Source organism: Oryzias latipes, chromosome 14, assembly GCF_002234675.1.
Source record: "Oryzias latipes chromosome 14, ASM223467v1".
NCBI lineage: Eukaryota > Metazoa > Chordata > Actinopteri > Beloniformes > Adrianichthyidae > Oryzias > Oryzias latipes.
The window spans coordinates 17530015-17543074 of NC_019872.2; the positions used below are offsets into that span (position 1 = coordinate 17530015).

Here is a 13060-nt window from a genome sequence, read left to right on the forward strand (position 1 = left end):
AGGAGATGCAACAACAATAACAGGTATGACAATGATTAATTACTTACATTACGCTTTTTTCCATAAGATTGACTCTTCACTGCTTTGCAATTTGTTTTATTTTAATTACTATAGCCGTTCGACAATTCATGATGATACAGCCAATGATGTGTACAAGCGTTTTCCATTTAAAACTTTCACATTCTCATCCAACCAAATCTTTTCAGGACCGAATTCCATTTGCCATTGGAAAGATTAAAGCATCTGAAAAGTAAATCATTAGATGTGATCAAGCATCATGACAAATGTGTGACAGTTACAAGAGCATGTAAAAAAAATGGCTGCCACTTCATCAAGTGAACATGATGGTCCATTATTTCTTCCCCTCTCCCTCACTTGCTTTGTGCATGACATTGATCTCCCATGCTGCTAACAATGTCTGTTTATCTTAGCAATAACACAAAGCAGCCACCAATTACATGCCCCATCGATTTTAGCTGCTGGTGGAAGCTAGTGGACAAAACATTCATTCCACCACATTACTGAGACGCTATGGTGAGTTGGTAAATGTAAAGACTGTAAAGATCAGGCTACTAATGTCAGATAAAATCTGTTCACCCCATGCCATGTATGAATATCATCACAGTCAGGTTGCATATTGATAGGCACGGGTCCATGCAGCTAGAGATACTGTGGATAGCAAAAATGTCTTGTAAATAATCAATTTTACATTACAAATTCGGATTCATACAGTGTACTATGAAACAACAGTCATTAAGCGCCATATTGTTCTTAGATACCTCCTCTGTTGACATTTTATTTAATCCTGTGTATTCCAGTTTGACCGATAATCTCACAATCTGACACACATTTCTGGGCATCTGCAGATAATGTCCAGAAAAGATTTCAGCTCACGTTCTTGAGAAAATCTCCTGTTTTCAAGTGTGAAAATGTATTACCACAGATGCAGTCATTGTAACATCACCTGCTGATTTGCAGGTTTAAGCCCAAGCTTTAAATTTGGTGTAGTGCTGATGCGTCCTTTGACTGGAGCCAGAAGTAACCCCTTTTGAGAGCAAGATATGACTTAATTAGCAAGACGCATCATTAAGTCTCAATAATAACCTGGAGGATGGGAGCTCTGAACAGTGAAGTGAATATTAGAGCAATCAAAATCGGAGACATCGTCATTTTGTCATCATGGGACAAAATATTTATTTATTTAATTTTACCTGAGATTAAAAAATAAAAATCTTTTGTGATACGGACACCCTTATTTAAACATTAAAATTTAGTGGAAAAAAATTGCAGAAACCCAAGAAAGCGCCTTGTCTACATAGATTGAGACAGCTGGATCCATAAAATATATAATGAAGATGTGCAGCACACAAGAGCTTACAGATGTTTTTCCATTTGATTTTGTACTGATGTTTTATGTAAATAAAGGTATTAAAGTACTCATTAAAAAGCAATACTAAAACGGTTTGAAACTTGTGAAATTAAATGTATTAGACACAACATTCAGATATAAAACACAAAATAAAAATGTAAAAATAAGACATAAAAAAAACAAAGTCTGTTGTAGAAGTAAACATTACAAAATGCAAAAAATACTTACCAAGAAACAAAGCTGCAAAAGATATGCTTTTTTAAATGTTTTTCAGAAAATTTCGTCATGAGCGCACTAGTGGGAATGCATTTAGGGTGTTATGAGCTGTCAAAATATAAACAAATAAAATAGGTTCCCCATTTTGTCAGCTTTGAGAGTATTTCTGTTTTTACCAGCAAAACTGAAGTAACTGAAGAGTACTTTAACTAACTAACTTTTTAAACTCATATCTTAGGATATATACTATATACTACACTGCGGTCCCACAAATGTTTCTGTAATTAGTTCTTAGCACTCATTTGTTGTAAACCTGCAAAGCAATGTCATATAAACAACTCTGCTCTTTGATTTATTTTTTCCTGGCAACAATTTTCACAAATAAAATATGCTGCAACATCAGGTTGGCAGAGCAAATTAAATTGATCTAATGGGAAAAAAGCACTAAGCAGTTTCTGGAAGAAAAAAAAAGACACACGGGAGACAGAAGATATTTCAATTTGTGTTCCTTTGCTTCGTAAGCAGATATCACCTTGTCGTTTATAATGAGTCGTGAGTTATGTGACTGGACAAGCGTGGAGAGCGAACAGAACTGTGGAGAGGCCCATCTCAGCCCGGGATAATTAAAATTTGTTTCAGTCTTTGCTTGTCCTTTGATGGCAGACTGATGGATGCCTCTATAACATCAACAATGTTGCTGACACTTAGAACATGATTAAAGGTTTATTTAATGTTTTATGTTAAAGAGAGGGAAGCATGCACCAGTGTGGAAGCCACTTCATTCTATTATCGCACACATGCGGGCACTATGTGAATTTAACATTCACAGTTACATTTTCTGTTTTAAAACTTTTTGGACTAACTTTTCAAAAGTTATTTACTGGTACTTATAAAACCGCAACAACATGAAATGTTATGGTAATTATTTTTGACAAATTAATACTTTTGTATTCAACTTGAGTTTAGATCACAGGATATGAAATTGTAGCAATAATTTGCCTCATTTAATAGCCACACTAAGTTATTGAAAGTGATTTTCTTGTTGCTTGTATAAAGTAATTTAGAAATATTGTTGTTCTGTTTTTATATTAAACATCAGGTAACAATTTCTATTGCTGCAAACAACATAGTAGAAATAATAGACAACTGTCCTCCCAATCAACATTTTCAAGCCTGGATTCGAAAAATCTTGTACATGTTATGATTGTATTCTTATTATATCTTACATATGTAATAGGTTAAAATAGGCTGGTAATATTGCTTTTAGATGTGTTTACTGTTTTTCAAAAACAAAAATTAATATTATTAACAATACAAACAAGTAAATGAAGATGAAACGGCAGTCTGAACATGTGAACATCTCCTTTTATCCAAGATTTTCCTGAATATTCTTGGAAATACTCTAAGTTAAACCAAAAAAAAAAAAAAAAAAAAACAGTATCTGTGTTTTGATTTTTGCAGAACCTCTTAAAGAGCCACTCCAAAGAAAATTGTGTTGTTGATGTTTTTAACATGTTCTTGTAGCATTTTTCTCATGATACAAGGCATGCATAAAGAAAACTGAGCTTAAAACTGCATTTCTGAGTACTTGTTAATTTATGTAAATCGGGAGCAGATGAAAAAAATGTTTCAAAAAAGCTTGTAGCTGTGACTTAGGTGATACAATCGGGAGGCCATATGCTCCCTGCTCTGCTCTATTCTGGATATCATTCAGTTGCAGACAAATAGATCCATGTACGTCTTCATTTTCCCTCATGTCCAGGTTACATCTGGCTCAAAACAGTACGGCTGGATTGCTCCAATATTGCACGCCTTATTTTTTTTTTCACCGCCAGTGTTAGTGTGAGGTTTTGAGGGGCTGTCGGTTAGTGGGAGAGCACAAAAACAGATGAATGTTGGGAAGTATGGCAAACTTACTCCACGGCAAAAGCCCTTCCCCAACTCAGAGGGGAATTTCTAATAAGTTCCTGCCAATCTGCAGAAACTTTGTCCTTGAACAAGACTGTTTTTTTTTTAGTTTGCCTAAAAACGACATAATCATACTTAAAAGACCACCCGGAACCCTTTTGCAGTAGATCACAAGATGATCACAGTGGGACTTAAAGACAAAAAGCATTCTTTTAACTTTTAGATTTGTTGGTTGGCTGCTTTGAGAACAACAATTTATTGAATTATGTTTTATTGTGCTGTGGGACTATTAAAAAGAAAAAAAAAACATGCCTAAAAATGGATATACATTCAATTCCAGCAAAAAAATTAAATAAAAAACAGTTCTAATTTAGTTTAGAACCTTTGAAGTTTGACATTTGAAGGTGAGCTAGACTCAGATTAATGCTAGGGTTGTTAAAAAAAAAAGAAACAAATAAAACATATTTACTGTCTTGTAAAGAAAATACATTGGATGGCTAGAGGACAGTCTGTGTTGACTGTGATTTACAATTTGGCACAAGTTCTGAAAAGGATTGATTAGACTCTGCCTTTAGTCTATTGTTATTTCTCTTAAATAACCTTAATTGAGTAAACGGCCATTAAAATCCAGGATTTAACCCAACCACATAAAAATCAATAGGCCATATCAGCGCAAAACTATGGTCTGGCTTTCTACAACTGAATCGCTTTCCCAGAGACAACACTATTGATCTTTCTGTAAAAGGCAATGCTTTGATGCACAGCCAGGACAGGAGACTCAGCTCCAATGACACTCAAACCCTCCCACAAGTCACCTACCAAGGGACAGCTGTGTGTCTAAATTACAACAATAACTGACAGAAGATGACATTGGAACAGGATTCTATCTCCTGGCTAATATTTTCCAAATAAACTGCTATTATATCAAATAACAATCTACACTACAGTCATTGTTTCTGATGTTCTCTGCCTCCCCGTTTCATTATCTCACATCCTCACCTTGCAAAATTTGATGCAATTCCAGCTCTTTACCTGAAGGACTTCACTGAGGCTAGACACACAGAAACACACAGCCACACAACTGTCATAAGGCCGTTTGCAAAAAGGCATTTTATTTGCCTGTTCACACACACTTATTAAAAATCTATTCTTGGGTTACTCAGCTCACCTATTCCTCACAGCTTCACATTTGTCCAATAATATCAAAATTGTAGCATGCCTTCCAACACACACACACACACACCCACACACACACACACCCACACACACACACACACCCACTCACTGCCTAGATTAGATCAAATAAAACTTTACTCATAGCATGCTTTGCATATGAAAGCAGCACAAAGAACTGAAAGAAAAACAAGAAGATGTTAATGTGGTAATTAAATTCCACTTTAATTCTTGCAAAAATTTACAATATGCTGCGATAAATGCAAGTAAATGAAAAGCAGAGATTATTTGGATGTCCTGAAACTTTATTGTGACAGAAAGAACATAAAACAACAATAGCTTCAAACCATGTTGTATTTATATACTAGAAACTTCAAGCTATTTTTCCCTTGTGTGCACAATGGGATATAACATGTAAAAAATTGTAGTATTGTGTAGTGACACAATATGTTGTAGCAAAATTATTTTGTCCTTTATCACCTATCTTTTCTAGAAGTAGAAAGTGCTTATTTTTGCAATAGTTTAAATCCGACACATATTCCTGATATAATTGGTATTTTTAATAATAGAAAATACAGTTTAAAAAACATATTTCACATCTGTTAGTTATACAGTACAATCCTTACCAAATATTAATCATGTTTACTAAAATGTTAAATTAAAGTTTTTCTATAAAGAGTGAAAAATGTTTAACAATGTCTAAACTTGTTGATCTATGGCTAACCTAAATGTGTCACTTCTCACCCTCTAATGCGAGATGCAAGCTTCAAGGCTGTTTCCTGTGGCTCTGCAGTACCAGCAGCTAATCTTGCTGGCTGTCTGTGGATCTATTATTTCTAATGGCAATACAATCAGACTTTATGGCCCAGCACCACATCTACTGGAATGGAAGCAGCACGTAGTTTAATACTTCAGGAATTGGCTCCACAATTTTTCCCTCTGGCTTCCCAATTGTATGCTCAATAGGGATTTAAATGCTGCTATGATAATGGCAATAACTAGGTTCATTGGAGCTAGTGATAAACTAGGAATGGAATGGATGACCTGGGGGCAGTGTTTCCTGTCCCTGTGGCGTGGTGATTTGCTGAAAATCTGAAAATGACGGGCATCAGACATCAGTGTTATTTTTCCCTGTGTTCAAATTCAAAATCAGAAAAAAATGGATACTTTTCAATAGACAACTTAGCTTTAAGCTGATGGAGGACAAGACTCCTAAAGAGATGTTTTTCAACTTGACAGGCTGAAATAAAAGCTCTTCATAGCCAACACTTTTTCTGTTTTTTTATGCTTAACCTTGACTTGTCCAGAAACAGTACAGGCAAAACATTTTCATTCTTCTGTATCAAATTATGCCAAAGCCCCTGAAGTTTCTGATGTCCTTTGGCGTTGCATCCCTGATACACCTGCCATTGGAATGGTAAAAAGCCTTAAACCCAGGCTCCAATGTCATTTGGGATTATCTACATTAAACCACAAAAACAAACAAACAAATAAATAAGTATTTGTAGATTGGGTAGGGGTGCAGGTGGGGATAGAGGAATGCATTGGAAATCTGAATAGAAATTTTTTAGCAAGCTTGTACATTAAACGTAGGTTAATTTGTTATGTGACTGTTGGTATTATGTAGGACATTTAAGCGATTTTCAAATTTTCACAAAAAAAAACACCTTTTTTTAAGTGACAAAATTTCCCACACATGCCGGCAGGTTAAGCCTACATGCACAACCAAAGTTTGACCTTGAAAGAGGGTGCCATCTTGAATATTCCCAAAAAATGCCCTTTAGTATCAGCTACAAATTTAAACACCAAGGGATTTCAGTCTATCACATCCTAACTCCTCGAGCATCAATAGGAAGCAAATCTCAGTTGCCAGGGAAATCCTAAATTTTACTTTTGACAATTCTTCTGAAAATTACACAGACCGTCACGTCACCCCTATAGGCAACTAAAAAATACGTGGTTGCTATGGAGATAAAAAAAGAAAAATAATTTATCACATGCAACTCTGACCAGTGTGGCAGAGTGGGAGAGTGAGGGGCATGCAGCCGCTGCTCAGCCAGTAAGGGCGGATCGGGGCTTTAATATATTTTTCAATTCGATTTAACTTCAATTAAAACTGTTTTGGCAATGATTAAGATGCCAGAGTTCTGTTGTGTTTTGAAATCTCTTCCACATGTTGGAATGTACACATTTTATTTGGGTGATGTAATAAATGTAGCTTAAATGAGAATATGTCACTGCTAGAAAACGTCAAAGAGGTCTATTTGATTATTGTTCTGTATTTGAAATAAATAATGATGCATTTTGGTGGCTTACTTTAATGTTTTCTCTATTTTGTAACAGAGCTTCACGTTCACGATTTTTGTGCGTGCACACCGTTTGAAAACCTGCACAGTTGGGTCATGAGGCCCAGAATAAAGCAGAGTTTTGAAAGGAACAAAGTTATGCAGCCACTTTTGATTTTGAGTTCAGCAATCACTAGGGCTTACATGCACTTTGTTCATCAGTGCTTCCTTGTCACTGCTCACAGGACTTATTCCTTGTTCTGTAAATCCATGAGCCCTCAGCTCAGTTGGAATCTGCTAATCTCAAGGCTCAAGTCATCTTTTCCAACGCATTCTTGGTATTTTACTTTCTCTTTGTAACCTGTATTGGGCTGCACATTCCCTGAACGGCAGGAGGGAAGGGTGATGGAAAGAAATTTATTAATCCCCATTACAATTTGATGATACTAATTTATTTTAAAACTACAGTACTGTAATCTTTATAAGGATCTTTATTTCTTCATCATTACTATTTTCAACCCTTTTAATCTATTGGACTGGATAATGACAGGCAGAATTTAAGCAAAGTTGAAACTTTGAAAAGGTTTCTATTTTAAGAAGCTTCACAATCTCACTGCTATTGTAGAACAAACCATAAAGGGTCCAATTATGTTGCTCTTTCTGCTGTTCCCACATTTTCAAATGTTTAAAAGTTTTACTCTGGTCATTAAAGAGCCTGCACTAATGAGGTAGAACAATGCACTTATTAGACAGGAGGAGAAGGTTGTTTAATAGCTTCCATTAAAGACTTGCTTAGCTTACTTCATTATCTACATCAACCCCATCCCATTGTACTCCATTTATTTAAAAATAGGGACAGCACAATAATGCGGAGCAAGCCTGGGAACATTGATCTTACCCTACGGTAATCCGAGGTCCTTGACAACCACTACACAGGCACTTCTCTCTCCAGCTTTTACATCCAGACTTGCTGTGGTTTTCAGCAGATCAGCAATGCTTTTTTTTCTGTTGAAGCATTCGCAATATGATGAACCACACATCATTATGTGTGGCTGTGGTTTAACAAACATGTCAGTTGAAGCAAAATTTCCTTGTCTAGTAGTTAAGAGAAACTTCCAAAAAATGTCTAAAGAAAATATGCAAAGTGGATATTTTATTTATAATTATACATATTTATATTTGTATATATTACAGTGGCCAATATGCAATTTTTTATGCTGCTGACACTTTAGACTGAAACTTAGCTTCGGGTCTCGGCTGAAGTGCACATAGTCTTTTCAATCATAAAAATAGTCAAATATATCTATCTTAGATCTTCTCAGGTGAGGCATTTCAAGGCAAGGCTAAGAAAACGTCTTTGCATATTGAGACAAAATGATGAAATGGGTTTAAATGAAAAATAAACAGGGATGTGTCTGGAAGTCATTTGACCATATGCCCAAAACCTACAGAATGGCTCATTTTGATGCAAAGCAACAGAGGTGGAACTCTAGGCCCTAACAATAACCATGGGCCAAACTACTATTAAAAAAAAGAGTAATTTTTGGATTTGCTTTTGTTTTTGGCCCAAACTAACAATTATAGGTTAAAGTTTGAGTGCAAATTGACTAATGAGGAGACGACTTTGCCTTTTGGCTCAGCTCTCTCTTCACTACAATGGGCTAGTCCCAATCCACCAGTCAGTCTCTCACAACAGTTTGGTTGCCCTCCATAAATACCAGTTTCACCTTGATTCAGCTGCCGGCTGAACAGTAGTTTTAATTTTTTATCCTGTGTCAATTTGTGTGTGTGTTTCTGGCACATGGAATGATAAAATGGTTATAGGAAGCAATTGTTTTCAAGAAGGGCACCACCAGCTCACTTTGCAGACATTATATCTGACCTTTATGAGACATTGTGCAGGTGTGTAAATGATGACAAGCCAAAAAATGTCTGCTAAAGGCAAGCACCTTAAAAACTCCTCATTCTGTTTCCACTGCCAGAAGGGTATCATCTTGGTTTTTGTTTTTTTTAAGAAGATAACTAAGGTTCTTGTGGTTCATACATAACTGCATCAACTGTGCTGTTTCTCCACTGGGGTTGAAAAGGCACGACTTGACCCTTCCACATGCTATGAGTTTTTCTTTACTCTGAAATTTTAATCAAAGGCCTTTTTAGCCCCAGCATTTAAGTCATTTAAGAGGTTTTGTGGTTTAGTTGCAGTAATTTAACTTTGTTTATTTTTATTCTTTTCTCTCTAGCCTTTGTACTCAGCTGTGCATTTCCCAAAGAGCCTTCTGGGGGAGACGTTTCGGTGACACACCTCCATGCTGGTGGAGAAGCTTTCTTCACATGTTTGACTGGATACAGGCTGCAGGGTCCCAAAACGCTAACCTGTCGCAATGCAACCAAACCATACTGGAGTGGAAAAGAGCCCCTATGTGTGGGTAAGTTCTCATGGCAAACACTTCGTTTATAACTGCTTTAGAAACAGTTCAGAAAAGAATTAGGCAATTATTTACTTTACAGGGGGAGTGCACTAGTGAATTTAAATATTGCAATCCTAACAATTTATTTTAAAAAATGGAGGTTAATAGCAAAATGGGTAAGTATATCAAAGTATACAGGATTGTTGTATTTAAAGGAAAATAAGTTAAGGATAATGGGAAACAATAAAACAAAGAAGATAATCTGTAATATTATAAAAATCTGTTTGGAATGAGTAATTATCCTGGGGGGATATTTTTGTGTATTTAAAGAAATGTGCCTTAAATATTTAAAGATCCATCAATCCATTGTCTTTTTTTTTTCCTTTTTTATTTATTTATTAATTTTCTAAAGCCACCTAATCACTTTAGGGGTTAAAGGGGTTGCCTGAGCCTATCCCAGCTACTGCTGGGAAAAGTTGGGGTGTACTCTGGAGAATTTGGCAATCTATCATAGAGGGACAAACAACTACAAACATTCACACCTGCGGAACCATTTTAGAGTGACCAGTTAACCTATGGAGCGTGTTTTTGCACTGTGGGAAAACGCAAAAGGAAAACCCATAAGGAAAGCATGCAACAACCCAACAAGGATTCCAACTAGGGCCTTGTCGTTATAAGGGGAGATTGTTAACCACTACACCACTGTAGTCATACATTATTTCAAGTGAATTTAAAAAACATAGATCTTAAGGACAAGCGGTTTTACCAAAGATGAAACTCATTGGATTTCACATAGCCTTGAGCCTTCATTTATTTATATATGATTCAACGATCCAACCTCTCTTTTTCTTTTTAAAGATGATTTATAGGTTTAGGTTGTCTGCTGGCAGCAATAATTCAGAAAAATGCAGGAAGAAAAAAAAGAGCAGCAAAACCTTCATTTGTATTGGATTTTTTTAGGAGGCAAATCAATTTTAAAAGTATAGTTTTCATGTTAAAGGGAAAAAACACACATGCATTTGAAAAAAAAACATGACTGTTGTAAAGCTGTGTGAAGAATGGCAACCTATTAAAAATATAAAATGCTACATTTACACTATTTAAATTAACTCATATTGAAAATTAAAGTTCTGCATAATGATTCATTTTGAGTGTGTTTTAGATGAAAAACACACCTTAGTAGAAAATTGAATTAAGTTGTTTTTTTCACTATTGAATTTATGCCATTGGTACCATGAGTTAAGAAATGTATGCAGTAAAAATGATTGATTTTATCAAATGTACTATAATTATTATTTTTGTTGTTTAATCAAGCTACAGACTTATCAATAAATGCAATAATCAAAAGGAAAGAAGTCTTACAAAAAAAGATCTTACTTATTGGAAAAATATGTGAATTTTTTTTTTATATATTAATATAATATATAATATAGTAAATGCAAATGCAGGCAAAACATTCTCTTTAAATTGAGTTGACTTAATGAACTTGACTGACTGCTATTAAAGGATAAAAGTCATTTGCAGGCTTTGACTTTGGCTGCAGCTTCCTTGAACTGATACTCTAACTGTTGTAGTTTTGCTTTCTTTTAGATGCTGTTAGACTTGGAGAGCTGCATTTTAGTGTAGTCAATCCACAGTTCACCGGATATCTATACATTCTGTGTTCATACAGTGACTTTCCCCCAAAATTCAACTTTCATTCATGGTTTTATTACTTACTCTATCATGTATTCCCCTCCTAAATCTTTGCCCTCACCTGTCCCTCATTACTCTGTTTCTTTTCATATAGCATCCTGTGGGGGAATGATAAAAAATACCACGTATGGTCGCATCGTCTCTCCTGGTTTCCCTGGCAACTACAGCAACAATCTGACCTGCCACTGGGTATTGGAGGCACCTGAAGGGCATCGGCTTCACATTCACTTTGAGAAAGTTGCTCTGGCAGAAGATGATGACAGGTGGTTTATGCATGCTGCCAATTCTGAAATCACACTAAACATGAAAAGGAATTTACAGCAATAGAGTGAAGGAACTTTGAAGTCTTAAACTCATATTTTTATTGCTAAATAAGAGAAAAACAGAATCTAGAAAGAAAAGATGAATTTCTAAATTGTTCTTCCTTACTAATATGCTTTAAAAATATGACTCAATTGGAATTTGTTGATATAAGAAGAAACTGTGACAGCCAAAATATAATAATACATATAAAAGTCGTGTTGCATGACTTTACAGCATTCTGTCCAGTTGTATTTGAAGTTTAACAGTAGCTTTCAGATGCTTTTGGGAACATTTTAATACCAGCAAATGTTTATGATGTGTCTTTTCCATCTGTTTTTATTCAGATTGTTAATCAAAAATGGCAACAACATCGACTCTCCTCCTATTTATGACTCCTTTGAGGTGGAATATTTGCCCAATGAAGGGGTACTCAGTACTGGACGTTACCTCTTCATCGAGTTCACAACGGACGGATCGATGACTTCCACTGGAGCAGCCATCAGATATGAAGGCAGGCAGATCACGCTGGGCAGTTTGCTAAAAGCATCCTGTACACTTCAGCCCACCTGTGTCGTCAAATGAGCTTTGTGTCCACAGCTTTTGCCAAAGGAATGTGCTATGAGCCCTTCGTGAAGTATGGTAACTTCAGCAGCAGCGACTCCAGCTATGGTTTGGGAGCAGTGGTTGAATTCTCATGCGACCCCGGTTACACGCTCGAGCAAGGTTCTGTAGTGATAGAGTGTGTGGACACTGAAAATCCACAGTGGAATGAGACAGAACCAGCCTGCAGGGGTGAGTTAAAAGATTGAATCTACTAGAACAGTTTTGGAGCATTAAGTCTTTAGAAAATGAAAAGACCTTTCACCGGAGATCGTGGTCAGATGTGGGTGACTTCAGTCCTTCAGGCTTTCATTGTGTCTGTTTGATCATTTCAGGGGTTGGTTAAGTCTTTTTATTCAAATATTAAATTTCACAGACTATTAATTACATTTTACTATAAGCTGCTTTCCTCTGATCCATGATAAACTTCCTTTTAAAATGTAACAATGATTTACTTTGATATGTGTGCTTGGAGGGCAGATTTTAGAAGTTCTCAAGATTAAAGACATAGATGCCCCGACAGTGCTACAGTGCACACGCTATGCACAAAATTTAATAACAGCCTGCAAAACCTACTCACATCTATCACCCTCTCCCCACGTGTACATACATACAAACACAGCATGCTGACTTTACTCTTTATTTTTAATGCCGACGGCATCACTCTATCTGGCCAGTTCTCACTTCCAACTTGTCACAGGCTGAGCTTGGTCAGGAGCTAGCTGCATCACTTTTACACCCATGTGATGCAATGCCTACTTCTTGGATGTGCAAAAAATTCTGTGATGCTTGACAGTCTCATGATGCATTACCTTTGGTAAAATGGGAGACTGAAGAAGCTTTGAACTGTAGTTAAACCCTTCCTTGTCATATTTTTATTTGAATCCTTCAAATCTGCCAAAGCTTACTAGTTGTCGGCCCTATTGCTGTTTGAGGGTCAAATTAGGGCTGTAATGATTCTTTTTAACAATGAATCCTTTCACATAATACTTTATGGTTTCCAATACGATTCATAGTCGATAATTTTTCATTTTGAATAATCTGATTCACTGACCTAAAATTGATTCTGGACATCCTTATCCAAAAACTTTAACCAGTGTGAC

General features: G+C 36.0%; 1 protein-coding gene across 1 annotated transcript in view; it reads left to right on the forward strand.

Moving 5' to 3' along the window:
• The window catches only part of sez6 (seizure related 6 homolog), a 105609-nt gene that overhangs the window by 75915 nt on the left and 16634 nt on the right, over nucleotides 1–13060 (forward strand). The window contains exons 5-8 of the mRNA XM_004076560.4: nucleotides 9192–9377; nucleotides 11149–11317; nucleotides 11702–11868; nucleotides 11955–12149. Of these exons, the coding sequence (XP_004076608.1) occupies nucleotides 9192–9377; nucleotides 11149–11317; nucleotides 11702–11868; nucleotides 11955–12149 (717 nt within the window). The remainder of the gene's footprint in view (nucleotides 1–9191; nucleotides 9378–11148; nucleotides 11318–11701; nucleotides 11869–11954; nucleotides 12150–13060) is intronic.